The sequence below is a fragment of the Carettochelys insculpta genome, chromosome 14 (assembly GCF_033958435.1).
Source record: "Carettochelys insculpta isolate YL-2023 chromosome 14, ASM3395843v1, whole genome shotgun sequence".
NCBI classification, from domain to species: Eukaryota; Metazoa; Chordata; order Testudines; family Carettochelyidae; genus Carettochelys; species Carettochelys insculpta.
Window position 1 is genome coordinate 980,278 of NC_134150.1, and position 27,299 is coordinate 1,007,576.

At 61.2% G+C, this 27,299-nt stretch overlaps 1 protein-coding gene across 2 annotated transcripts in view; it reads left to right on the forward strand.

Moving 5' to 3' along the window:
• EDC4 (enhancer of mRNA decapping 4) overlaps positions 1–25,045 on the forward strand; it is a 42,673-nt gene extending 17,628 nt beyond the window's left edge. For both annotated transcript variants that reach the window (XM_075009255.1, XM_075009254.1), the window contains 23 exons: positions 2,602–2,706; positions 3,949–4,058; positions 4,673–4,756; positions 5,707–5,802; positions 6,649–6,751; positions 7,415–7,595; positions 8,004–8,076; positions 8,819–8,910; positions 9,723–9,919; positions 10,242–10,330; positions 10,732–10,885; positions 11,873–12,345; positions 14,120–14,221; positions 14,688–14,840; positions 15,951–15,987; positions 17,136–17,316; positions 17,886–18,041; positions 18,918–19,033; positions 20,428–20,593; positions 21,139–21,325; positions 21,603–21,822; positions 22,502–22,665; positions 24,198–25,045. In XM_075009255.1, coding sequence (XP_074865356.1) covers positions 2,602–2,706; positions 3,949–4,058; positions 4,673–4,756; positions 5,707–5,802; positions 6,649–6,751; positions 7,415–7,595; positions 8,004–8,076; positions 8,819–8,910; positions 9,723–9,919; positions 10,242–10,330; positions 10,732–10,885; positions 11,873–12,345; positions 14,120–14,221; positions 14,688–14,840; positions 15,951–15,987; positions 17,136–17,316; positions 17,886–18,041; positions 18,918–19,033; positions 20,428–20,593; positions 21,139–21,325; positions 21,603–21,822; positions 22,502–22,665; positions 24,198–24,390 — 3,432 coding nt within the window. In that variant the 3' untranslated portion in view covers positions 24,391–25,045. The remainder of the gene's footprint in view (positions 1–2,601; positions 2,707–3,948; positions 4,059–4,672; positions 4,757–5,706; positions 5,803–6,648; positions 6,752–7,414; positions 7,596–8,003; positions 8,077–8,818; positions 8,911–9,722; positions 9,920–10,241; positions 10,331–10,731; positions 10,886–11,872; positions 12,346–14,119; positions 14,222–14,687; positions 14,841–15,950; positions 15,988–17,135; positions 17,317–17,885; positions 18,042–18,917; positions 19,034–20,427; positions 20,594–21,138; positions 21,326–21,602; positions 21,823–22,501; positions 22,666–24,197) is intronic.
• The last annotated feature ends 2,254 nt before the right edge of the window (positions 25,046–27,299 follow it).

The window sequence follows — 27,299 nt, forward strand, 5'->3', positions numbered from 1 at the left end:
ATGCTCCTGCCTCACAGAAGCATTGCACATACATGCCTGTTGAGAGACTCAGGTAATGCAGTGAGGAGATGTACACCAGTACAGCAATGGCAAGGGTGTGCTAGGTGCTGCTGGGTCCTGCCGTGAGGGCAGGAGGCTGGACTTGATGGCCTCTTGAGGTCCCTTCCAAGTCTAGTGTTCTTTGGATCATCAGACACTTGCTCAGGGAGGTGCATGAATTGCATGCCAAGTGAGGTGTGAAAATAGACAGGCTCTGGTGTGAAGTGCAGCCCGTTCCGTGCGCTGAATGAGGCTGGGGCTGGGTGGGGACAGAAATAACGTGTTCTGTCTCGTGGCACATGTGCATAAGGGGGCAAAAGCCAGTTTGCACAAGCAGCCTCCATTTGGATGTTTCTTGCCTTTGTGTTTTTCCGATGGTTTTTTAAATAGAACTTGACAAATGTGTTTTTGAGAAGGAAAAGCAAATACTCAAGCTCGTCTGCCAGGCAGCCATAGTGTGCTGTGCGCTGTACTGTCCCAGCCACTGACCTGGAAGGAGCCTTTCCTCCTTCCACGCAAGCTCTCATCTCTGATAGGGAACGTAAGAGTGGCTGTGTTAGGTCGGACACATGATCCATCTAGCCCTGTAGCCTTTCTTCCAGCAAAGGGTGATTCCCCGTGCTTCAGAGGGGACAGGCAGAACATGGGAGATGTTCAGTAGATGGCTGTGACTGAGCTTTGGATGAAGGATATGTTCACTGTGCAAAGAGCCACTGTCCCAGATCTGTCATGGGTGTTTCTCATGCTCCCATCACCATGGTACCAATACACCAATGAGAAGTGGCTAAGTGGAGATGCATGCTTAGTGACTCCAGGGGGACTCTAAGAATAGCGTTCATCGGCGTTGCATCATCTCTTCTAGAAGGTTACTGAATGCTGGGTGTACCGTGGCGTGTGCTGCCCCGCAGGAGCCAGCTATCAGCTGCAGCTTTGGGATCTCACTTTCAAGGAAGGTGGAAGAAAACTGTCAAAATTCAGATTCTGGGTCTGCAGGATGCTCACCAGAGCAGATTAAAGCCTTGTCCATATGACCATTAAGTTTGCAGGAAGCTGAAGTGTGACTCTACCTGTATGGTGGAGAACTAATCGAGGGTTAGAGAGTTGAGAGTGAGAGGCAGAAATTCACGTAAGACCTAAGCAGGTTGGGGAGGCAGCGAATACATCAAGGGAAAAATAAGCTCTTCTCCCTGCTGGAGGAATTCCTCTAGAAAGGACAACAGCAAGCGGCCTTTGCGTGGCAGATCTGCAATGTGGTAGAGCACTGAAAACATTAATATGGCTTTAGGCTGTATGTGTTGGGGCATCCTGGCACTGTCCCTCTAAAACAGCGAAATCTACAGAGCTTGCTGTCGTCGTCGTCGTCGTCATCAACACCACCAGCCATGGGCTCAGTGCCCGTTGCGGCGAAGGGGATGTCATAGGGCCTAGCAAGGGGGCTAAGTGACCCGTGCAGTATAATAAGATGGAGAGAGACTGTTCTCAGAGGTGACAGATGGTAGAATGAAGAGCAATGGTCTCAAGCTGGGGTGGGAAAGTGTAGGTTGGATATTAGGAAAAAACTATTTCACTAGGAGGGTGGTGACGCTCTGCAGGGGGTTGCCAAGAAAGGTGGTAGAATATCCTTCCCCAGAGGTCTTTACCTCCTGGCTGGGATGATCTAGATGGAATAGGTCCTGCTTTGGGCTGGACTTGATGACCTCCTGAGGCCTCTTCCCACTCTCTGATTCTATAAAAACAGCAGGTGTAAATCAAGGGAGAAAGAGAGGCTTTGTATCTGGAGAAACGAAAGAGGAGGCTGATGTCCACCCCTTGGGGTGCTGACAGAGTTGGCTAACCAAAAATGTTCAGTAGAGAGTCATTGGTAGGTTGGAGGGGAAGAACTAGGTCCATTTTTCTCTGATTCCTGAGCTTTGGCATCTGCTTTTCCACTGAGCACATTGGTTGATCTGACCTCCGCATTGGTTGAGACCCCTCGTAAAGCTCTCGAGTCGGCGAGGCTGCGATCCAGACTGATTCCCAAAGCTGCTCCTAGGTTAGCTGGTAGTCTGGTTCTTCAGTCACTGCCATGATGAGAAATCCCAAAGGGAGCTGAACACCTGGCTACAGGGGTGTCCCGCCATCTGGAGCTACCGTGTGGAAGGGGAGCAGCCTGCCCATCCGACAGCGACGCTGACGTCATCTTACCTGCCAGAGATGTCAGGGCAGAGGGCATCCAACCTGCTGTGGGCACCTGTGGTGAGAATTGTCGTGTGCCCGCTCGTCGCCAGATCAGCTGATTGGGTGTCTGACTGCCACTCCCCAGGCAACAGAACCAAACTTTGATTCCCTGACATGACTGGCTTTTGTTGCCACTAGGCTTCTGAGGCAGCTGGTTGAGGCTGGGTGCACCAGTGCTGTGCCCAAAGCTGTTCCGTGTTGCATGGGGCCCAGGGCTGCACTGGCCAGAGGCGGCAGCGGGACGAGAGGGTTTGTGATGTCTGTGACTGTTAGGAGGAGCCAGTGAGGTTCCTAGGCCTGGCCTGCTGGCGTACCTGTGTGCACTCCTCTCTCCTTGCTCTCCAGGCAGAGGTGTGGGATCTGGATATTATCCGAGCCAACAACAGTTCCTGGCCGGTGGAGGTGACGAACATCAAAGAGGGCTTCATTGTGGTGAAAGGTCACAGCACGGTAAGAACTCTGCCTCCTGTTCTCTCGAGCCCTCTGTCCTCGCTGGAAGTGGGGTTCCCTCATGGGAAGAGGCTGCCAGAAGAGCAGTGTGGAGACCAGTGTGTCACTGATGGCCGGGGCACAGTCCAGTCCATTTCATCCAGCCCCAAAGAGCTGGACTCTCACCCAGCCTAAATAATGGTGCTGCAGCCCTGGGTGCTGTCGGGGGCGGGGCAGCAGGTGTGATAGGCAGCCCCCTACCCCAGCCTCCACACCCTTTCAGTGTCCCCCGCCCCGCCCTGCGGCTGTCTGGGATTCAGCCCTGCTGAGGCTTGGACACTAGCTCTGTGGAAGCTGGGGGTGGGTGCCACCTGCTCACACTCTCTCCAGTGCTCCAGCAGGGGCCAGGGAAGGCTGCAGCCGCTCACGGGCTGCTGGAGGAGGGGTGGCCTTCCCCTATACTGGGGGATGGGGGCTCTTGGGTCCCGCAGGTCCCTGGGCAGCAGGGACAGGGCAGGGGGCTTGCCTCCCACAGTCCTAGGTCCATCAGCTGCTGAGTTGTCAAGCATTACTGCATTCAGCGGCTCAGCTGTTTTCAGGAGAAGCTGATTGTCCAGCTGGCTGTTTATGGGCTTGGGGGCAGCTCTGAAAACCTGAGTGTGACAGGTGAGCCTGCATCTCAGTGCAATCCTAACGCTAGTTACACCCAAGCATTCTTTGAAGCCAACCAGCCAGAAGCCACCCCTGGAGAAATGTGGCTCGTGGGTGATCATGCTGCCCACGGTATGCGGACCCCTTGGGAATCTAGGTTCCCTATCAGTTTGCCCAGTCCATCAGGCCTGTAACACTTCCCTCCCACTCTTCCGGTCACGGCCGATCCAGACAGTATGATGCCTGTTTTCTATAGGGACAAGATCCTGCTTCTGTGTGTAGATGGTCCGCCTAGAAAACTGAGGTCTCAGATGCCTCAGAGAGAGAAAACAAATGTGCTGTTCACATGGGCCCCTTAAGGAAGGAGTGACATCAGGTGGGGACCTCTAACCTCCCAGCGCAACCCAGCCCATGTAACTCGCTGCTTGGAAGAGGGGACAGTGCACTAGGGTGGAAACGTGTTGTCAGTTCTTTAGTGGGCGATAAACCACTCAGTGCTTTCACTCCCAGCCTCGTCTTTAGCCCCTGAGTGGTCTCACTTTCCCTCAAGTGAAATCCTCTTTTCGTGAGGCTCCGTGGACTGACTGGTTTGCATTCGTGTTCCCTGGTTAGTGCCTGAGCGAAGGAGCGCTCTCTCCGGATGGGACGGTCTTGGCCACAGCAAGCCATGACGGCTATGTCAAATTCTGGCAGATCTACATAGAAGGGCAAGATGAGCCCAGGTAATTTAATAAGCAGAAAAGGAGGAAGGGGTCATGGAAGAGAGGACAGCTGGAGCTGGAGCCAGAAGTTCAGCTCTTGGGGTTGCCTTGTCTGGTTCCTTCTCGGACCACGAGGAGGCCCAGTAGGGCTCAGGTCTACAAAGCACTCTTGTGTCGTGGAGCATTTTGGATTGCTGAGTAGTGTGCAGTGTGCTGAATGCTTGTAAAACAGAGAAGGGGGGAATGGGGTCAGTGCTGGGAAAGGTTCACTTGCTGGCCCTGGAGACAGAGCAGGAGCTGCACGCCCTGGGCAGAGTGAACTTTGGCATTCCGGCCCATTGCTGTAGAGATCCGAGCAGGGCGTTACATCTCCGTCACTCGCGCTCATCCTGACCGCTCCATGCCGGCGTCCATCGCTACGGTAGTTCTGAGGAGACAGTCACTTGTCCACTGCCCACTGGGCTTGTTCCATACAAGCCGGCACGCTGCCGTTGGGAGGTAATTCTTCATCCCAGCTGATGTGGAGCTTAGTGCAAGCAGTGACTGGGTGGGGGTGGCTCTGAACATTCACAGAGCCCTTCTGTTTCTCCTAGTTTGGGTGGACTTGTCACCTTGTCTCTCTGATTCTCCCCTAGGTGCCTGCATGAGTGGAAGCCCCATGACGGCAGGCCACTCTCCTGCCTGCTCTTCTGTGATAACCACAAAAAGCAGGACCCAGAGTAAGTCCTGGTCCTGGCCTTGGAGCCCTAGGGGGTAGCATGCCCTCCACTCTGGGGCTTCAAGACAAGAGCCTGGTAGCTATGTTCCCTTAACACGCAGTGCTCGGCTGCTGCAGAAGGAAGCCAACAGTACCCTGTATGCTGGGGTAGGGAATTTCTTTGGGGTTGGAGGCAACTGACCCCCAGAAAAATCAGTTGGGGAGTGAGGGGGGCCTCGTTCACAGCTGTGCCCCCAGCTGAGGGTAGTTGATTCTGTGTGGCCCCGTAGGCCCAGGGTGGGGTCATAAATGTGTGGTGTGGTGAATGGGAGGAGGCTGCTGGGGAGTGGATGGGGGGTCTGGGCAGGGATGTGGGGCGTGTGCAGAAGCGGGCTGCAGGTGGGAAGGTCTGGAAGAGGGTGCCGGGGCAGAGTATGAAGGCTCTTAAGTCGGGGCGAGGGTGTGGTAGGGGGCCTGGGGGAGAGGAATGGTGCAGGAGAGGTTTGGGTGTGCGGGGCCCGGAAGGGAGGGGCAGAGGATGGCAGCCTGGGGGCACACCTGACGCAGCTGGTGGGGAGCGCACGGTGTTCTGTGGGGCTCTGCGTGCTGCCGGGGAGGCAGCAGCCAGCACCGCCCCCACCTCTCCCATTGGCTGGAATTCAGCCAATTGGAGTGCCGGGGCAATGCCCACACGGAGCACTTCCCTGTAGCGCACTCAACCAGTTTGACTTGCCAGGCAGAGCCCATGGGCTGAACCAGACCCCGAGGCTCCGAAATCCTCCTTCCCCTGCAGTTGAGCGAGGTGGGGAGGAGGGGACCTGCTTCTAAGCTGCCTGTGATGCAGAAAGTGCCCTGAGAGCGTGGGATGTGCCTGGCCGTGCTTAGCCACAGACAGCTTTGGAGCAGTATTCCTGCAGGAGCTGCTGTCGGGTGGGGGCTCACAACATTCCTTCCCGTCTGCTGGGCCCGCAGGGTCCCATTCTGGAGATTTCTCATTACGGGAGCGGATCAGAACCGAGAGCTGAAGATGTGGTGCACTGTTTCATGGACCTGCCTGCAGACTGTCCGGTAGGTGACGTGCAGGGCCTGCCAGCTGAGCCTCAGAGGGCTGCCCAGGGCCGAGCCAAATCCCTGTTGGGGTCCTGGCACTGGGGTTCCTCTGCAAGGGAAGAGGCTGTCCTCGTCCTGCTGGGAGCGTAGTTCCTGCAGGGAAATGGCAGCCTCTCCTCCTGGCAGTGTGCTGGTGAACTGACCGACTGGCTGGTGGGGTTTGAGCCTGCTGGGCTTTGCTCTGCTCTTTGCTCAGGCCTGTAGCGTGACACTGGCGCCGACCAGTGTAAGGAGTGACTGCTCACTTCACGTGCAGCAGCACCTCTAGCGTTTCTTCCCGTCGCACTGTCTGCTTTGTGTTGCTGGGGCTGCCGGGGACGGGTCTGGGCAGCTGGCCACCGCTGAGAGCATCTGCCTGGCCCTGTGTGCGCCAGGCCCCGCCAAGCGTTCTGTCTGCTGGGAGTCCTCTGTGAGCAGCTCCCACAGATGCAGACACCAGAGCCAGCTTCGGAGTCCCTCCCCTGAACCCCAGAGGAGAAGGCAGCGGAGTGCTGAATGGTCACCCTGCACTCCGGGAGCTGGGCGCTGTGCCCAGCTGGTCTCTGGGCATACAATCCCAGCATCCCTCCTCTGACCTGCCTGGCATCCAGGATGTAAACACCTTGAGCCCCTAGGGTTGATCTTGTTCTGCTACTTTCCTTCTGGTGTTCACGTGGGGTTCGTGGCTTCGGCCTCCGGGGTCAGCAGAGCACCTGACCAGCACAGTGCTGCGTTTGCCTGAGCCTCTGTGGCACAGCATTCCAGGTCGACTTTTGTCAACCAAGGACTCTCGCTTTCTGTCTCCTCTCCTGGTGCGGAACCCAGCTTCTCCCCCGACATTTTCAGTTCCACGAGTGTCCCCCCGAGTCTGAAAGCCTGCCTGGACCTCTCCGCCGAGTACCTGATCCTGAGCGACGTGCAGAGAAAAGTAGGTGGCTCCCACTCTGCTGGCAGCTTCAGCTGCCCTGGGTGCGGGGAGGGAGAGAGCTCCCTTGCGCAGCCATCGGGGCTGGCTGCCCTTGCAGCTGAAAAGCGGCAAAGCTGGCCTGAGCCATTTCATTGCTGGGTGGAGAACAGTGGCTCTGCCCGGCTCAGTCGGCAGAGCGGGCAGTTCTCTAGCACCGAGGGGCAGCGTGTGGGGACCGTACAGCCCAGCGCACGTGGCTCTGCCGGACTCGGTTAGCGGAGCGGGCAGCTTTCTAGCACCGAGGGGCAGCGTGTGGGGACCGTACAGCCCAGCGCACGTGGCTCTGCCGGACTCGGTTAGCGGAGCGGGCAGCTTTCTAGCACCGAGGGGCAGCGCGTGGGGACCGTACAGCCCAGCGCACGTGGCTCTGCCCGGCTCGGTCGGCAGAGCGGGCAGTTCTCTAGCACCGAGGGGCAGCGTGTGGGGACCGTACAGCCCAGTGCACGTGGCTCTGACCGGCTCGGTCAGAGTAGTGAGCCGTTCCGAGATGGGGTGCCTGGGCTCCACCAGGTGCAAGGGAAGCCTGGTGGGAGGGGTCGTTGTGTCACACTCTGAACAGCCTGCTGCTGCTGTCACACCAAGTCGGGCTGCTGCAGGGTGTGTCAGTCGGGTCCCTGCCTCCAGGTCCTGTACGTGATGGAGCTGATGCAGAACCAGGAGGAGGGCAGAGCTTACTTCAGCTCCATCTCGGAGTTCCTCCTCACCCACCCGGTCCTCAGCTTCGGCATCCAGGTGGTGAGCCGCTGCCGGCTGCGGCACACGGAGGTCCTCCCGGCGGAAGAGGACAGCGACAGCCTGAGCACGGGTGAGCGGCCGGGGCAGTCGGCCCTTGTGCTGGATTTCCTGTTGTCGGGGCTGCTGCGGAGCCCTGGGAAGACACAGCCGCACTATGTCAGCGAGAGGCTCCCTTGAGGAGCTGGCCCTGTTGGACGATACCTCTCCGCCTAGGGTGGGCTGGGCCGGGCCTGGGGACAGGAGGATGGGCTGGTGGCTTGGGTGCCAGGTGAGGGATCACTGGGTGACCCCCTCAGTGCTGCTGTTTCGCGCTCAGGGAGCTGAGGGTCACCCCCACAGCTGTGTGGTGTGAGCACGGGGGCTGTGCAGAGTCAGGAGGTCGGGGGGATGTGACGCTCTTGGGCTGAGGTCTGAGCCTGGGGATGTGTGCGGTGCCCCAGGCCACAGCTCACGGTTGTGTATTTTGTCTGCATCCCAGAAGGTGCGCAGGGGGCTGGGGCTGTCGAGTCAGCAGCAGGGGTGCTGATCAAGCTCTTCTGTGTCCACACCAAGTGAGTACACTCGGGACCTCCTGTCTGGCTTGGCTCACTGCTGTCCTTCCCCATCCCCTTGGCCAGCCGGGTCACCAGCTGGGAGACGTGATCCTTGCTGTCCGCACACGCCTGCCCCATGAAGCCTGCCTTCAACAGAGGGCACCCAGTGCGTCTTTGGCAGAGCAGACCTCTGACCCAGGGTCCCCCTAGCTTTTCCCATCCATGCGCAGAATAAACTTTCTTGTGTGCGCCAAGGCCCTTGCTGGCACACACCACCCCAGCAATGCATACTGCCAGCAGCCACAGGCGCTGTGCCAGTCTGCTGGCCAGCCCTGACCCTTTGCGGGGCAGCTGCCCAAGCTGTCAGCTTACAGAGAACACTGCCTCTGACTTGACAGGCCCTGGGTCTCTGCCTTGCGCCATTGAATGTACTTCCCAGTTCTTTTCCTGTGGACACTCGAGCACTGAGCCTCTGCCCCGTGTGTCAACAGCTGCACGTTTCTGCTGGCTTGGGGGCCAAGGCAGACCTGCCCTGTGGCTGCCTAGGTCTTCAGTCTGGCCAGCTTTCAGGTGTGACCAGCACAGGGAGGGCTCAGCTGAGGCAGGGGCAGTACTGCCTGGGGTATCCCACTTGGTCCTTCGTAGGCGGGAAACATGAAGGCCCTTGCCAGGGATTTCCAGCTGCAGGAAGGGGAATCGGCTCTGGGTTCTGGTTCCATGCCCGATGCAAGAGCTCACCCAGTATTTCGGAACGTTGCAGGGCCCTGCAGGATGTGCAGATCCGATTCCAGCCTCTTCACAGTCCAGACGTGGCTGCCCCACTCCCTCCCCATGGCTCCCATGAGGATTTCGGTAAGGCCCTTTGGTGGGTGGGGGAGGGGCTGGCCGGACCCATCTGGAGCTTTGAGTTTCTGTGCCCCGCGTCTCCCATGTTGCTGGCAGCAAGCAGCGGGAGTGGGGGCGCTGCAGCCGCCCTTGGAGGTCCAGGTGGATGTTCGGTGGGCTCCTGGGATCTAGCCCTAGGGCAGCCATGCTCCTGAGCTGGACGTAGGGGGCCTTGGGGGTTACAGAGCAAGGCTGTGCCCGGGATCCCTGCCAGCAGCGTGCAGAGCAAGGGAGGTGTTGCTCGTGTGCTCTGGAGCAGCGCCTTTGGGGAAGCTGCGCTCAGGCGGGGCAGGTCTTGGAGGGAAGGAAGGATTAAGGGCTGGGGCCAGCGCTCTCGCTAGTTTTCCATCCAGGAGCAGAATAAACTTTGTTATGCGCACTAAGGCATGTGCGCCTGTGCACCGCCAACAGGCAGACATGATGCTGACTGCGGGCGCTCCCCTGATCAGCTGGGCGGCCCCGGAATCTCCTGGATGGCCGCCGCAGCGCTCAGCTTACAGGGAGCGTTGACTGGGACCCAGGTGGGCGTGTACCACCGGTACTACTGATGTGCCATTCGAGCCGCACTCGTGGCCGTTGCCTGCCCTCCTTGGCCTGCTCCTCTGCGGTCTGGAAGGGGTGAGCAGGTCCCTTCCCCGACCGACAGGGCCGTGGGCCGCCCAGTTCTGTCCTCGGTGCCTGGGCTGGTGGCAGTGCTGTAGCAGATGTTTGGCAGGACAACCCCCTGCCTGCCCATTCGGAAACCTTCCCAGGGTTAATTGCAGCGGGTCTCTCCGAAGCGTTCCCAGACCACCTGGCTGAGCTGGGCGCCGAGGGCCTGGGGTCAGAGAAGGGCTCCGTGCACGGTTCCCAGCCGGACTTACGGCGCATTGCAGACCTGCCCGTGCCAGCAGACTTCCTCAGCCTTTCCAACGACGCCAAACCCAAGCTGATGACCCCAGATGCGTTTATGACCCCGAGCACCTCTCTTCAGCAGGTACGCAGCTCTGCGGGGGCACTGGGGAGCAGCTCGCAGAATCCCAGCTGGGCTGTGGTGGCTCCCAAGAGCCCAGGCAAGCCTGGGAAGTGCTCAGAGCACCTCACCTTTGCAGCTGGCTTCGGGAAGCTCCCCAGGAGCTCTTGGCTGCTGGGCCCGGATGACCCGGCTTCCGGCGTGGGCTCCCTTGGGGAGGGGCCTGCAGCCCTCAGGGTCTCTCAGGGTCAGGTGCCAGCGCGGTAGCAAGGAGGAAGCCACGAGTTGCTCCGAGACAGGGCCCAGCGGCAGAGCCCCCCTCACAGCTCTGGTCTGTTTGTACTAGGTTGTCGTCCTTCCAGGCAGCAGTGTCAGTTCCCTGACCTCTGTCACAGTCATGAGCAGCACGTCTGTTGGTGACCCGGCCGGGCCCAGGTAAGCAGAGCCAGTGGAGGAGGAGGGAGGAGACCTGCAGCTTGAGTGGCAGGTGTTGCTCTACAGCAATGCTGAGCAAGATGCCTACTTCTCTTTTCTCTGCACGTCGCTCGGGGCAGTGCCCTGCGCCCAGGCTGCTCTGCTTGGTCGCTTCCTTCTCTGAGCCCTCCCACAAGCACCTGGGAAGCTCGTGTGGCGGGTCCCTGGCGTCGGAAGGGTGGTCAGCAGGGAGAGGCCTCCCATTGGTGGGAAGAGCCCCAAAGCTCGGGGGCCTGGGTAAAGCATGGGCTGGTGCTCCAGCCTCTGCTGAGGGTAGCAGGAGTTGTTGCACTGCAGCTTTTAGGGGCTCCCCCCCAACACCCCTGGGGTGCCTGGTGCCCAGCTTGTCCCCTCTCGCACAGGCCGTCTGAAGAGCTGGCGCTGAGCCCAAAGATGCAGCTGGACCCCAGCCTCGCACTGAGCAGCAGTACTAGCAGCCTCCAGGCAAGTCCTAGGAACCACTCAGTCCTTATCTCCGGACTCCCCGACAAGCTGACCCCAAAGGCTCCTATCCCGGTAAGACTCCAGGCACCCCAAGCCACCTTCCCCGGCCGGCACATGGGGCCTCTCCCTCCCTGCCAGCCGGAATGCGCCACGGTGCCTGTGCTGGCCCACTGAGTGGTGAGTGGGTCTGGCTCCTGTCCTGGGCTGGAAGGCACTGCTGTGTCAGTGCGCGGGGCCCCGGTCAGTAGCAGAGCATGGGTTGCCTCTCAGTGGAAGATGTGACACGTGGCTTGGCAAATGGGGGCTGCCCTCATGTGCTGCTGGCTGGCGGCACTCGCTAAGCAGCTGCATGGCAGCTGAGACTGCTGGGCAGCCCCCAAGCGCTCAGCCGGGATTGTGCTGGGCTGAATGTGTCGCTGCCTCCGTCTTGGAGCTGCAACAAGCATTTCCCCTTTTGAAAGCGTTTCTGCCCCTGCTGCTGTGGGCAATGCCCTGAAACTGACCCCGCCCGGTGCAATACACTGAAGGCGACTAGTGCCTCTGAGTGCTTTCCGTTCTGGAGGTCTGTGGGGGATTTGTGACACCCTGTCTGAAATGTTCAGCTGGAAACAGGCGTGGTAAGCGGATGTCTCCAATAAGCGCGTCTTGCCTCTTCGGCGAGGGGAGTCTTAGACCCGGCCCCGGAGGCACAGATGGACATGAATCTCCTGGGCCGTCCTCTGGACCTCTGGCGGCGTTGTGTGCGGAAGTGTGTGCAAACCCTGCCTCTGTGCAGTGCGACTCCAGTCAGCGAATGCTGCTCCCAGCGAGGACAGACATGTCCTGCTGGCTCGGTGCTGGCAGGTGGAAGGGGGGCTAGAGAGGTCAAGGATCAGAATGCAGTCGGGCCCAGATGTCCAGGGCCCTCTCCCATCTACCTGCCTCGTGGGTGGGCACAGTGGTAAGGCCAGGGTGAGGTGCCCACCCCGTGGCTGGATTGAGATGCCGATTGTCCCTGAGGTACCTCGTGTGGCTCGGGCGTCTGCAGGCCAGTAAAACTGACTTCCTTTGGTTGGTCAGGTCACTCCGGCGAACGCGCCCCTGGCTCTGGAGCTGCAGGAAGTGGAGCCGCTTGCAGTCGCCCAGGCCTCCCCGACCCGTGAGCGCTCCCCGGACGTCATTTCCTCGGCCTCCACGGCCATGTCCCAAGATATCCCCGAGATCGCCTCGGAGACCCTGCAGCGCAGCTTCGCCACAGCCCCGGCCCCAGCCGGGCTCCCTGCAGAGGGGCTGGAGCCCAGCCACCACGCGGACAGCATGGCCTCGGCTGCCTCGGCTTTGCACCTGCTGTCCCCCCGGCACCGGCACGGCTCGGAGCACAGCCAGCACTCCCTGGACGTGGCCCCTGCGGGGGAGGCAGCCAGGCTGAGCACACCCTCGCTGCTGGAGACGGCCTTGACTCAGGACAGTGCCTCTTCCAACGGCGGCGTGAGCCAGCCCTGGCCGGCGGCCCCCGACATCACCAGGGAGACAAGGAACAGCATGGCAGACAGGTACCCGGCTCTGCTCCAAGCCCTGAGCTCAGCCACGCCCAGGTGGGATGCTGGTGGGTCAGAGCCCCATGCGCTGCTCTCCCCGCACCCTGACTTGGTAGGCTCCGCCGCTCTTTCCCGCACCCCCTGGCCAGCGGGGGCGTCTGCCTGCCTCCCGCTGCGGCGCAAAGGGGCTCGGCCCTTTCACCCTCTCGCTAGCTGCTGGCCCCCCATGCTCACCTGGGGATCCCCGAGCTCAGCTGGAGACTTTCCAGATTATAGGCTCTGCAGGGCAAATCCCCCTGTGAGGGGGACCGGTTGGGCACTCAGTACTCGGGTCTGCTGCCGGGACTCGCGACCAGGCTGCTCTACAGAGCCAGAGCCGCCAAGTGAGTAGTCCTAAAGCAGGTCCAAGGGTGCGGCTACCCAAGCTGGCCTGAGAACAGTGGGCATAGGCATGTATTGGAACCAAACTCTTCCTGCCCCAGCAGCCTGGCCTTCTCCAGAATGCCTGGGTGGGCCGGCTTCTGCCACGCCTGGCTGAACGGGTGCAAAAAGCCTGCCTTCTCCCCAGGCTGCCCTCCGGGTGGGAGCTGGAACACCCCCAGGTCTGCCCTGCAGCCTCTGTCCTTGGGGAGGTGGCCAGCCCTCCACCAGCATCACCCCTTGAGAGACTGTGGATGTTGCCTGAGTTATAGGAGACCCGGCCAGCCCTCTGCCCTGGCAGCTCAGGGTGCTGCTCTGCCCCACAGAGGGAGGAAGTGGGAGCAGCCATTGGACCTGGGGCACCACGCTGCTCTCTTCTCCTGCGTGTTGGCCACCGGGATCCAGGCGCGATCTTAGGACACCTTGTCGGGTGGCCGGCTCTCATGGGCCCTGACTTCATGCCGGGGAGGGTGTGATGGGGTTCAGGGGTCCCCAAGCTCTGCACCCTGTCACCAGGCAGGAGTGACTCTCACGCAGCAGGTAGAACAGGAAGTTTATTAGGCGACAGAGGCCCAGTTTCTTACAGAAGAGTCAGTGCAGCAGTCAGAGACAGTCCTTGCAACCTGCCCTGGGGAGAGGAGCCTGAGGGGTGCCCCTCTGGGGTGTAGCTTCCCCCTCGCCAGGCTGGCTGCCTTCCAGCTCCCTCTCCCCCAGCTTCTAACTGCCCCTTCTGATTCAAACCCAGCTCGGCTCTTCCCTCCTCTTTGTTCAGGTCAGAGGTGTTACCTGCCAGCCTAGGTTACAGCCCCAGGGGTCATCCGTAGCCACTGAGAGCTGCTCTGCCTGTCACACACACATCCAGCCTGAGTCTCTCACATGCACTCCCCCCACTCTATCACAGAGGGCAAAAGGTTTTGATGGGGCCACGCCAATAATGTGGTGGCTGGTCAAGGGCTGCGCTTTCTGTGGAATTAATGGCAGAAGTTCAGGGCATGGGAGGGAGTTGGGGTGAAGGAGGGGCTGTGACTGGGGTCAGGACTGGGGTGCAGGCTCCGGGCTGGGCTATGGGTGCAGGAGGGGGTGCAGGGTTGAGTGGGGGCTGTGACCTGGGGCTGGGGGACTGAGGTGCAGGCTCCGGGCTGGGCTATCCTGTCCAGCCTTCCACAGGCACTTCCTACTGGCCAGATGTGGCCAGACCTGCCCTCTTGCCGAAGGGGGTGTGATAACTCCTGAGCCTGTGCACCCCCAGACTCCCAGTGTGCTAGAGCCCCTGCTGTGGGACACCTGCCCTGCCAGGTGGGCTCAGATCCCGGCAGGCCCACTCCCTTGTGGGCAGTGGTTTTCATGATGGCGTTCGCCTTTTCCCCAGCCCCCGGGACGACAGTGAAGAGAAACACAAGAGCTCAGCCTGTCACAGGCACAGATACCACCTGCTTCAGCACGACAGCCAGGATACCAGCGCAGAGCAAAGGTACCAGCCCACACCACCCTCGTATCCCTGACCTGGCCCTTGCCTCTGCCCAGTCATGGCCCTCCCTTCACCACCAGTGCCTGAGTCTGCATGCAGACTTTCCGCCTTCCTCAGTGGGAGCTGCAGCCCCAGGCCTGGCAGGGTCAGGCCATGGTGTGGAGTTGGGTTATGGCCTGGGGTCTACACGTTTGGGTTCTCGCTGGGTCGCAGCAGCTTGGGCCTCTGGGCTTTGTCCCCACCTGTGCTGGTAAATCCCACGCTGGGGAGCAGTCTGAGAGCTCTGCTGTGTAGCTGAATGCGGAGGCTACAGGCCCCATCATACAATGCTTGACTGGGCCCTGGGATCACGGCGGCGCACTTCATGCTGGGCCTGTGGATTGACCACCCTGCAGGGTGAGGTGGCAGAAGCCCTGTGGGGCAGACTCCAGTGCATCCAGCGACCACCTCTCCCTGTGTCCCTTCGCAGTGACCATGACGACGAAGTTGCAAGTTTGGCTTCTACCTCTGGTGGGTTCGGTACCAAAGCGTCTGCGCAGAGGCTGCCTGCAAAGGACTGGAAAGCCAAGGTGTCCCCCCGGGCTTCCCCCAAGCTCAAACGGAAGGGCAAGAGAGACGACGGGTATGCTGCCTTTCTGCTGCCAGGGGCTGCTTGGAAGCTGGGCTGCAGAAGAGCTTGTGGGAGGCAGGGTTAGGGTGGGGTGGGAGGGGCTTGTTTGTGCTCCTGTGCTGCCCCATGGCAGAGCCATCTGCCTTGCTGCAGGGAAGGCTCCACCGGGTTTGTTCAGCACCGCGCAGTTCTGACCTGGAATCCCAGCACTGCCGCAGGGGCTGGGGCGGTGATGTCTGTCTGTCACCTGCCCGCTGCATCTGGATTGGTAGCTTGACGATAGGAACGTGCTCTGGCTGAAACGTGACTGGCCGAAGCGTCGGGTCGCCCAGTCCATCATGCTACGTACAGACTGGCTTGCTGCCCCAGTGGCTCTCGCAGGGCTCCGTGGGCCGGTGCAGAGCTGTCAAGGCATAGGTCAGGCCTGCAGAGCGCAGGCTGGGTCCTTAGGCTGCTCACAGGGGGAGGAGCCAGTGAACAAGGCATCTCTGCCAAGAAATGACGATTTGTCTCCCACGCCCCAGTCCTGTGCAGACAACTGAGTCGCTGCGGTAGAGCTTGCAGGCCATCCCGCCGGCGGTGCCCACACACGCCTCTCCCCCGCCAGGTCTGCTCAACGCAGAGTCCTGGGTCCGCCGGAGTCCAGCTGCTCTCTCCTGCTTACCAGACCAAACGCGCCTTGCCTTTGGTCGCTCCCACTGCAGCCTGTCGCCGCGTGCTCACGCTCCTGGGGGGGCTCAGAACAGGAGATGGAATGCGTGTTTTGAACCATCCGAAAGACGACTGCCCTCTGAACGCCTGGGCAGACAGCACCAGGGCAGTGACTTCTGCCTCCAGGCTCAATCCTGCAGGCCAGGCAGCCCACTGACCCTCAGGCCAAAGGACTGACTCCAGGAGGTGCCCTATGTCAAGCCAGCCCATTGAGAGGGGCGGGGAGGTCCCTTGAGCCTTACTCGCTAGAGGCTGTCATTCTTGGCTGATCCTGGCACTCTCCTGGGCCTCTCAGTTGGACGTGAGGGGGCGTTAAAGAGGGTCAGGAGCCCACGCCAGCGTCCGCCGGTGCCGGTGGAAGACTCTGGGTGTAGTGCACGTGGTTATGGTAACTCTTCTCTTCCTTTCCAGGGATGTGACCCAGTTGCCAAGATCAAGTGACCACCAGGTTAGTTGCAGGAAGCCTTGGCTGCTCCCCTCCGGACAAGATGGTACCTCGCTTGTGTGCTTGTTAGCCAGCCAGCTGGTGCCTTAGAGGAGAGCTCCTCCCTCTTCTCTCAGCCTCCGCTGCAGAGCCTGGGGCCTTGCTCAGTTCTGTGGCTGGTCTGATGGGTGCTGAGCCAGGTCAACGCAGGGGCCACCGTTGCAGCTCCCCACACCTAACTAGTGTGTGTGCCACCCTCCTTTTACCAGTCCCACCTGCTCCATCTTGGGCCCCTGCAGGGGATGAGTAGAAATCCCTTGGAGTACGGCAGCAAGGCATGCCTGCCCCGCTGAGCCAGCAGCTCGGTGTCCAGCAGGGGGCACTGGGGCCACCTTTTAGGTGTGGGACGGCTCATTGAGGGGGTCTGCTGTGGGTAGCACTGGGGTTTGCCTTTCCGATGGCTTCCCTCTAAGCGTACGCCTGCTCCATCTGCCGGGGCACAGCACCGCCGTAGCATCTGAGGCCAGAAGGGACCAGCGAGGCCCTCTGCTCTGGATGGCACAGACCAGAGAACGTCTCCAAATAACTGCCCCGGCCTCGTCCCTTCCTCTGCGCCAGAGCTGGCCAGAGTCTCTCCCCCCAAGCCTGAGGAAGTGCGGCACTCGGCTGCAGCGGGCGTGCCGTGGCCAGCTGGTTAAACCCCGGGGCTGTGCTGTCCCCTTGCGGTAGAGAGCTGCCGCCTCGGGGTGTCGTGGGCAGCTCCGAGAGGGGACTGGGCTCTGGCGTGGACGTGGACGTGGACGTGACCTTTTGGCGAGCAAAAGCTTCTGGAGTTAGCCTGGGAAGGTCTGGGCAGGGTTCGCTCCCAGGCCCGCCAGGCTCTTCTGTCAGGGAGCTGCATGCCGGGACCTGGGCCGAGGTGTGTGGTGCTGTCTCATTCGCGTGCCCCACAAGGGGAAAGGACGCCGATTCCAGGGGAGCAGGTTTGCTGCCTGGCTTCCATGTGCCCTGGGACTGGCCCTGAGTCAGGCCAGGGCTGTGGTGGGCTTTGGTCCTGGGCTTGAGGGGTGAGCTGGCCCTGGGCTTCGCTGGCAGGGGGCCCCGACCTCTCCGCTGACCTGGGATCTCAGCACGGGTGTGGCCGTGTCGCTGGTCGCCTTGTCTGCATGCAGGTGGCAGCCGAGTGCCCAGAGGAGCTGATGTCTCTGCTGCGAAGCCAACAGAGGGAGCTCGCGGAGCTGAGGCAGAACCAGATGGAACTAATGCAGAGGCTCACCGACCACCTGGACGCTGTGCAGAGCTCCCTCATGGGCCACATGGAGCGAGTCATCGGCTCTCAGCAAGAGCAAGAGCGTATCCTTCCTGGCAAACCCCTCCGGGCGGCCAGCGCACCCGTCTGCGGCCTCCCTGGCTGTGCTGAGCCCCAGCAGCCGTCTGCCCACCCCACCCCACACTGCGCGTCCTCGTTCAGCAGCCCTACTCCTGGGGCTGGAGGCTGCGTTGGAGGGCACCGGAGGAGATGCGTGGGGGCCCAGGGTAGCAGTGGGGAGGCATCGTGGGCCCCAGGATAGTGACAGAGAGACTTCAGGCTGCAGGGATAAGGCAGAGGGAGGCTGCAGGGCCTGGGGTCGCAGTGGTGCCGGCGTGAGGTGGCTTGGCAGGTGCTTGCTGAGGTCCAGCCTGTGCTGTGCCTGGCCAGGTTACTGCTCTTGGTCCCGAGCGGAGAGCCGGAGGAGAGTGGTTCTCCGTGCCCTGGAGCCAGCCAGTGGCCCGTGTGCTGGCAGTTCCAAGCTGGTTACAAGCTCCAGCGCAGCTGTGCCCCGGCTGCTCTGGAAGCCGGCGCCGTGCAGGCCACGTCTGGCTCCAGCCAGGATTGGAGGGGCTTTTCGGGTGCCTGTTACTCCTTAGCGTGTGGCTGGCAGAGCGGAGGCTGGATCGGGCCCTGACCGAGGGACAGCAGCGTAACGGGCAGCTCCAGGAGCACCTGTCCCAGCAGCTCTCGCAGTCCCTCTCCACTGCTGCCTGCAGCCGCCTGGAGAGGACCGTGCGCGAGGAGCTGAAGAAGACGGTGCCCCAGTGTACGGCCTGGGGGGCTGAGGCAGTCGGTGGCGCAGGGCTGCGGATGTGGCGGGTTTAGCTCCGAGGAGATGGGGAGTTGTGATGGGCTTGTGGGAGCTCCTATGGGAGGGGCAGCTTCCTGGCTCGCCCCTGCACGAGCGCAGGCCGATACGTCCCTCTGGGAGGGGCCTGGGCCCGTCTCCCCGCCAGGCAGCGAGCGCAGGCCGACGTGCCGCCCTGGGAGGGGCCTAGGCCCCGTCTCCCCGCCGGGCAGCGAGCGCAGGCCGACGTGCCGCCCTGGGAGGGGCCTGGGCCCCGTCTCCCCGCCGGGCAGCGAGCGCAGGCCGACGTGCCGCCCTGGGAGGGGCCTGGGCCCCGTCTCCCCGCCGGGCAGCGAGCGCAGGCCGACGTGCCGCCCTGGGAGGGGCCTGGGCCCCGTCTCCCCGCCGGGCAGCGAGCGCAGGCCGACGTGCCGCCCTGGGAGGGGCCTGGGCCCCGTCTCCCCGCCGGGCAGCGAGCGCAGGCCGACGTGCCGCCCTGGGAGGGGCCTAGGCCCCGTCTCCCCGCCGGGCAGCGAGCGCAGGCCGACGTGCCGCCCTGGGAGAGGCCTGGGCCCCGTCTCCCCGCTGGTTGCTGTCATACAGACAGAGTGAAGCGAGGGAGAAAGTCCTGTCACCTGCCCAAGCTACAGAAGCATTTGGCCACTGACCTAGCCGGGATGCGCATGGGCACTTGGCTGCCAGAGCTGCGCTGCCTGAGGGAGCGTTTGCCACCCCCGAGTGCACTGATGGCATCAGCCGGCATTAGACGCGTAGACCGGGTGTGGCTGGTGCTGTGGGCCTGGCCCATCCTGTTCCCATGACACCAGGTTCCCTTTTCCTTTGTGTTGCGCACAGGCATTTCCAAGAGCCTGGACCCGCTCACAGGCCAGCTGAGCAGCACTGTGGCCACCAAGCTCACAGCTGTCGAGGGGATGCTGAAGGAAAACATCACCAAGCTGGTGAAATCCAAGGTGAGGCCCAGAGCTGCTGCCACTGCCTGGCCATCCTGTCTTCCCTCTTGGGATGAGCCCCTGGCAGCTGGCCACGACCTCCCCTCGGCTGAGCTGAGCTGCTAGGCTAGGCCAATGAGGTCTCCCGTCAGGAGCGGGCGGGGCCTGGTCCAGTTCCTGCCGCTCCCTGATCCTTAACGCTTGCTCTGCCTAGTCCTTCGCACGTCCTGCACCCGCTGGAGTCGCGCTCTCGCCAGCACTGCGGCTGCCGGGGCCCTTACAAGGGACTGGTTGGTGTGGCCATGTTGCGCAGGGAGCCGTTTCCCTGCCAAGAGGGCACGGTGCGTTTGAACACCCAGCTGGCAGCCGTGCCTGAAAGCACCTTTGCTTCTCTGGGGAGCTGAAAGCAGGCCTGGGCTCTGCGAGTCAGGGAGAGCCCCGGTGAGTGCAGCCAGCCCACGGGGGCAAACCCTGCCCACTGCACTGCAAGCCTGCAGCTGGCATTGGTGTGTGCACGTGCCTGGTGACCTGCTTGCTTGGCCCTTGCTGCCTCCCGGCCTGTGCAGGCAACAGAGCCAGAGGGGAGGGTGTGGGGTGCTCCACGTTGTCTTGGCTCCTGCGGTGCTCGGACCTAGCCCAGGCAGTTGTGGGCTGGCGAGGCTGCTCCGTCCACCGCAGTGTTTGGGAGCCTTTTTCCCCAGGCGGGAGCCACCTCTCCCAGGTTCCTGCCCATGCACCGAAGCTGAGCCTGGCCCACAGAGCTGCTCTCTGCTCACTCACATTCGCAGCTGCCTTTGCGGGGAGTCTGCCAAACTCCCCATCTCCTGCACACTGATGGCTAGGGGCAGGCGAAGCCCAGGCGGCACTGTGAGGTGTGGGGGCAGCGCCACGGTCTGAGCGGTGTTAAGGGCTGACCCTGCCACGGCCTGCTGACCAAGGGGGATGGCTTAGGCGCTGTCCCCGACGCCTGCACACCTCCCAGGCTCACACCCTGCCATGATCCTTGGCTCGTGGCCACCCAGAACCAGATGAACACCGAGAGCTGCTGGTCACAGCCCTACCCTGGTTGCTCTCCGGGTAGACTGCGACTTCCGCGTCGGCGTTGCCGGGCCCTGGTTCTGCTTTGGGTGTGGAGGATCATGGGTCCTTCAGCCCTGCTTGCCAGCGTTCTGCAGCTTCCTGCCTCCGCGGGAGCTGGTGGGTTAGCGGGGAGGAGCCCTGTCTTGCCGCCCATGGCGCTGAAGCCCGGGGGACCCGGCTGTGCAGTGCCCCAGCCATCAGATCCAGCTGGCACAGCCCCCTTTGGTGCTCTCGCGGCACAGGGCTGATGGCCGGGGGTGAACTGCTCCTGGCTGGGGGCGGGCCAGGCGTCTCCATCCTGGGGGTGCAGAGGGCAAATGCTGAACTCTTGCCAGAACCTGACGGATGCCATTGCGAGGGCGGCAGCGGAAGCCCTGCAGGGGCCCATCCAGGTGGCATACAGGGAGGCCTTCCAGAGCGTCGTGTTGCCAGCCTTTGAGAAGAGCTGCCAGTCCATGTTCCAACAAATCAACGACACCTTCAAGCAGGGGACACAGGAGTGTGAGTCCCGACTGCACGTTCCCCTGCACGCCCGCGCTGCGGCGGGTTACGGCACTGGGGCCTGTTCCAGGCAGAGTTCCTGCTCCTCGCGGCCTCTGCCTGGGGAAGGGAGGCGTAATCCTGCCTCTGCGGAAGGGGATATTAGCAGCTCGCTTAGATCTTGGAGGCACCTGGCTACAGTCCTGTGCTCTGGCCATGGCTCTGCTGCTGGCTGTGGAGCTCCACTGTAACAGCAGTTTCTCTTGCTCAGCTGTGGGGCTGACCCAGGGTGCCTGAGGGGACGGCAGTGCTGCCCAAGGCTGGCTGTACCGCGCCCCAGAGCAGTGTCGGGCAATGTGCTGCTCTGCCCCTTGCCCTGTTCCCCAGGCTGGCAGGGCTCTCAAAGGCGGCTGCTCCTCCGCAGGGCTTGTCCCCCCTTTGCCTGTGATCAGACCATGGTCTGAGTCTGAGTCTTTGATCTCTGCCTGCCTCTCCTGGGCTAGCCTAGGAAGCCTGCCCTGTGCGTACGCGCTGCCCCGGTCTGAGGGACTGCCTGGCCTTTGCAGATGTCCAGCAGCTGGAGGTGCACATGAAGAACAAGAAGGCGCGAGACCAGGAGGCCCGAGATTCCCTTCTGGGCCAGCTCCGGCAGCTGGTCAGCACCTTCCAGAGCACCACGGACCAGCTGGCCTCCACCATCGCCTCCAGCGTGCACACCGAAGTGCAGCACCAGCTGCACGTCATCGTGGGCAAGTAAGTGGGGCTGCAGCTGGCCAGAGTTCGGTCCCTTCTGCGCCGTCTGAGCTGGGGCTCCCGTCCTGCCAGGCAGCGCCTCTCCACTGGGTCTGCAGAGGCCAGGGTGTAAGTAGAGATTCAGCGCCTCCTTGTGCAGCTCCCCAGCCTCAGGCTGCCTGGGTGGGGCTCGGGCTGGGCGCAGATGGGCTCACGAGAGCACAGCAGTGAAACACCGGTGTTACCCGTGCAACTGAGAGCAGCCCAGTCCGGTCCTCATGGCTCCCTCTCTTCCCAGCATGCAGGACTCTATTCTGGCCCAGGTGCAGCGGGTCATCAAGGGCGAGGTGAGCCTGGCCATGAAGGAGCAGCAAGCGGCCGTCACCTCCAGCATCGTGCAGGCCATGCGCTCCGCAGCAGGCACGCCCATCCCTGCTGCTCACCTGGACTTCCAAGCGCAGCAGGCTCACGTCCTCCAGCTGCTGCAGCAGGGCCGCCTCAACCAGGCTTTCCAGCAGGTACCCAGGGCGCCGGGTAGACCCTGTCCCCCTGCAACGCAGCCCCACAGCTGCCAGCAGGTCTGCCGCAGCCCCTCACAGCTGGGCTTTGCTCCGGTTCCCCTGGGGTGGGACATCGGCAGCTCTGGTCACCGCAGCCGTGCGGAGCTGGCGCTTCCTGTTGCGGCAGCACAGAGGCTGGGTGGGGAGGGGAGGGGAAGGGGAGGGGGAAAGGGACAGGCCCTCGTAGTGCTGGTTGAAGTAACAGGCGTGCTGACTGCCGCAGACCGATGGCTGGCTGTGCAGGTCAGTTTCTCCACCGCTGAGCCAGCAGGGGGCGCAGAAAGGACGTTCGTTTTGCACCCGCTCGGTGGCGCCCCGATCCCGCTCCTGGTCCCTCCTGGGCTTTCAGCACCATCTGGTCTGGCCTCGCCATCCAGAGCTCTGAATGAACCCAGGCCGGGCGCATGGTGGTCCAGGGAGCGAAGGGCCAAATGCCTGAACGGAGCAAGCGGGTCCCCAGCCAGCTCCCTGCACTGCTTTGCTGAGGCCGGCAGTGAACGCGCTGCTCCTGTCCTGGGGCTCATGCGTGGACGGCCGCCCTCGGAAGGGGGCAAGACCCCAGGCTCCCTTCAGCTGCTGTGTGCTTGGGGGGTGAGGGCCTGGCCCCTCGCCGTTCCAAAGACTTGCCTTCACGCAGGCGCTCACGGCAGCTGATCTGAACCTGGTGCTGTATGTCTGTGAGACGGTGGATCCTCAGCAGGTGTTTGGCCAGCACCCCTGCCCGCTCTCCCAGCCCGTCCTCCTGTCGCTCATTCAGCAGCTCTCCTCGGACCTGGGCACCCGCACAGAACTGAAACTGAAGTGAGTGTCCTTGCGGAGCGCCGCCTGCCCCTGCCCCTGCCACGGGGACCCAGATCAGTCGTAGGCAGCTGCCAGGTGACACTCGGCCTCCTCAGGCGTGTTGCTGGATTCTCAGCGCATCCCTGTGGCCCGTTCAGTGAGAGTCTCCAGCTGCAGAGCCAGCGCAAAACAATGGCTCAGGTTTGCTTTGGCCTCATCCCCACCGTAGGACGCACTGAGTTAGGCCATTTGCCGCTGGGGAGAGGCTCAGAGCATGCACCCCCGGAGGCCCCTGCACCACTCTGATCGCCCCTGCGCAGGGGGCTTGGCTACGGTTCATCAGGCTCCTGGGGCTCTTCGGCGCAACAGCCCGCAGGTTCAGAGACCTGAAATCGTGCAGGTGTCTGTCGAACTGAGTCCGCTAACAAGCAGGGCAGCCAGTGCACTTCGTGTGGGCTGACGTGGCGGTGAACGCTGCCCCGCTCATTAATTACCGGGTGTGTCGTGGCTGTCGTCAGGGCCGTGTGGGGAGAGCAGGTTGGGGCTGTGGGTGTTCTTACTCCGGAACTCCGCCGTGGAGTTACCGCTGGCCTGGAAAACGGACACTTTCAGAGCCAACATCCCGCTTAGCCTGAGACAGCAGCTCTCCCAGGGGTGGCTGCCTGCTCCTCGGCCACCCAGCCTGCTGGTTTCCGCACTGGCACGAGATGCTGGTCTCGCCTAGGACAGCAGAGATCCTGGAGCAGAAAGGGGCTGATTCCATGAGCGCACAGCCCCTGGAATAAAAGGGCTTGAGAAGGGCAACAGAAGTGCAGGGACGGGCAAGCTCCCTGGGGCTGTGCGAGGGGGACTGGACGGGGCCGGTCAGGCTGCAGTTCCCTCAGCAGTCCGGAGCTGGCCGGGCAGGGTGCGTTACGCTGCAGTCCGGGTCACGGAAGTTTCCTGCCCGGGGCCTAGATTTGAGGATTGAGCCTGAAAAGGGCAGCAGGACTGTCTGCCTCCACCCTTCACTCCCTGCTGGGTGCTTAAGAGCCAGGCAGGTCCCGTCTTGTGCCAGAGACAAATAAATCTCGTGTTCTGCTTCAAGCAGGGAAAAACGCCATGGGAGAAACCATGTGTGCCTCGTAGAGTGGCCCTGGACCCTGAGGGAGTCCCAGCCTTGGAGTCTGAGCAGCCATGCTGCCGGCGGCGTGCTGGGATTGTCTGCCAGACGCCGTGTGTGTTTACAATGCAGCCTTCTCTCCTGATTTGCCTCTACGCAGGGAGTCCGGCACCAGGGCAGGGCAACTGGGATGTGGGCAGTGTTTCCTGAAAAGCTGGGTGCTTGAGCGCCCCCCCCGCCCCAGGAGAGATTCAGGGGCTGCCCAGCTGATTAGCAGAGCGCCTACAGCCAGTGGTGCACATCCCATTGCCTTGGTGCACATAACAAAATTTATTCCCCACCTGGATGGAAAAAAATTAGGGGGACCCTTGGCCATGGGGTCCCCACGGGTTGCCTGGCTGTGGCTGCGCGAAGTGGGGCTGTAACTCTGGGCTTTCCTTTCTCCCCTCAGTTATCTGGAGGAGGCAGTGATGCACCTGGACCACAGTGACCCCATCACCCGTGACCACATGGGCTCCGTCATGAACCAGGTGCGGCAGAAGCTCTTCCAGTTTGTGCAGGCGGAGCCTCAGAACGCCCTGAGCAAGCCGGCCCGCCGCCTCATGATCATGCTGCAGGGCCTGGTCTCCCCCAGCCTGGCCTAACGGCTCCCACAGAGCTGCTCTTCACTAACCGCGTGTGGCTTGTGTTCAGAGCTCCTGCCAGGGAAGTCCGTCGGCAGACGAGCTTGTGGCGTCTCTGCGGGAGTCCTGCCCATCACAAAGGCCAACGCCAGCTGTGTCTAGCCCCGAATAACCACTCCGTGCGCACTTGGCTTTTCTTAGACAGCCTCTCGCGGCCCCCGTCCCAGAATCGTCGCCCCTGCTCACGCAGCCATCGCGCTCTTTGACGTGGGCATTTGCTTCCAGGAGGGGAGGGGGCTGGGCTGTGAGCTGGGCATACGCTCCCTACTGCCCAGGCTAAAGCCACCACATCCTTCCCAGCCACCCAGCACTGTGGGGTGGGTGGAAAGAGATCTGCTGGAGGCAGGACTGGTTTCTGTTAGCCCCTTGGTTCCCACAGCTGCGCTGGCTAGTTCCCCAGCCGGGGCCAGTGCGTGTGCGTCTCCTGCAGAGATGGTGGATGGGGGAGTGTGTGGCTGTGAGCTCCGGCGGGCTGTGTCCGGCAGCCCGGAGCAGGCCCGCGGATCAGGCCTTTCCTCTGTTCAGATTTTACACCTGTTTTCTTTTTATCTCAGATTTGAATCTTTCGTTTTTGAATAACATTAAGAAATGTTCAATAAACGACTTTTGGAGAAAACTGCATAGCTGCGCTGCCTCCCTGCTCAGCCCAGGGGTGGAAGGGCTCTGCGGAGAGGGGCCCTGAGGCTTTGGGAGGCCCGGGGAGCTGGTGGCGGCACTGCAGGAAGCGGGGTCCAGCCCCTGGGTTCTCTTCCTGGCTCTGCTGCCGACTTGCTGATCCCCTGGCTCTGACCTGCGTGGTCACAGCCACAAGTGCAATGGGGTGAGGCTGGGCTGTGGTGTGTGAAGTGCTCTGATCGCTGCTCACACAGTTATGCCAGAGGGAGCTTTGCTGACCTGTGCTGGGCCCAGGCGCACCATCTGCAGAGGGCTGACTCCCCGCCAGGCCTTGCAGCTATGGAAGAGTTGTCCACACTTGGAGCAGTGCAGCTGCAGCGCTCTGGTGAGAGGACAAGGAGCAATGGGCTTAAACTGCAGCAAGGGAGGTTAAGGTTGGACGTTGAGCAAAACCTCCCCACTGTCGGGGGTTAAGCTCGGGAATAAATGGCCCGGAGAGGCTGTTACAAGGCGATCATTTAAGAGCTGGTTTAACAAACACCTGTCAGGGATGGCCTGGGTGGTGCTTGGTCCTGCTGTGAGACCACTTGATGACCTCTAGGGGTCAATGATTCAGCATAGGTGCTACTGAGCCAATGGAGGCCTTCCCCTGTAGTCATTCACCTGCCCAGAGGCAGTAGCTAGGTGAGTGGAAGGATGCCTGGTGGTGTCTACACAGGAGATTAGGTCGGTTTAACTCAGCTGCTTCAGGGTGTGGCTTTTTCATACCTCTGTATGTGGGTAGCACAGGCCTAAGCCTGAGCTTCATCTCCCTCCCCTCAGGCTGTTAATCTGTCACTCTCACCCCCTCACAGTGGAAACCTTCCGGAGGAAGAGTCCTGCAAGCTGGGAATGAGCTCTGGGTGGCGGGGTCAGGTCTTACACAACAGCAATCAGCCAGATAGGGCTGCTGCCCATGGGGGAGGGGTTCCTGCAGCTCGATCTATCAAAAAGGCTTAAAGATTAAGAGTGTGTGCGTGGCAACCTGTGGCCTGCAGCTGGCTGTGGTCCCTGCATGCAGAAAGTGCTCCTGCTGTGGGCTGGTCCCTTCCCTCCCCCGGAGCCAGCAACAGATGTGGTAATGGGACTCCAGTGCCCCCTACCAGCCAGCTGGCTCCTCTTGGAGTTACAGGCTGTTACAATAGCCCCCACCTGCCTTTTGCTAGTCTGACTGGTCTGGTTTCTCTCCTTCCCTGCTTTGTTTGCCGAGAGCCCAGCTCCTTAATCACAGCGGGGCTGGCACTCTCTCGCCCTGTTATCAGCTCTGCCCTCCTTTGTCAGAGTCTCTTAAATTACTCGATTGTCTTTTTTTCTTTCTGAAGGACAGTGTTGCTAAGTGGAGCTCGTTTTCCAAGCTGCAGAGAGGGCAGGGTGTGGTCGGGGCCTCTCCTGTTTAAAACCTTGCCTCGCACAGCCAGTAGCAGGCATTTTTAGCTGTTGGTCCAAGTTCTTCTCCGCTAAGGGCTTTGTTGGCATGCCTGCTGCTGGTGGGCCCTACCAGTACAGAGCTGCATTAACTTCGTACCCGAGTGTCCCCTCACTCAAGTTTCATTTGTATATTTCATTCAGCCGAGTAGTTAGAAAAGACCCAGACTGGACAGGGCATAGAGCTCCAACCGGCAGCCGTCTTTTATAGTCACAGGCCATAAGTCGAAAATAAAAACTGTCGTGGCAGGAGAATTTGTCCTTGATGCGGGCGGACAGAAAAGTACCAGCTACAGCATTATTACCAGGAATAGGGAGAGATTCACAAATGGACGTGTCATGGGAGTGGACAAGTTAGCTCTGAGTTTCTGCAGCTTCTTGCATGATCATAAAAAAGTGTAAGGCTTTACTCTTTCAAATGTATCCCACTACTGAAGCGTAAAGAGCAGCAGACCTTGAGATGTTTGCCAGTTTTGAAAATGGGTTGTGTTTTTTCTATAGCTATACCTCCAGTAAAAGCATAGATAAGAGATACCTTCACTTTAATTCTATAACCAGGGGACTGAAACAGGCTTGCTGGAACTTACCAGCTCAAGCCTAAAGCTGCCAGGATTTTAAGCCCTGGAGGACTAGTCTGTGTGGAAGTCAGGCATGGATCAAGATCCCAGCCTCACTGGCCAGTGGGCAAGGTGAGCATTAGCTGCTTCCTGTGTGGATTCTGCTGATTAATTGTTAAAGCAGCGCATGCATGTAGTAGCAACGAAGAAAACTTGCGGTGTGATGAGCGCTCC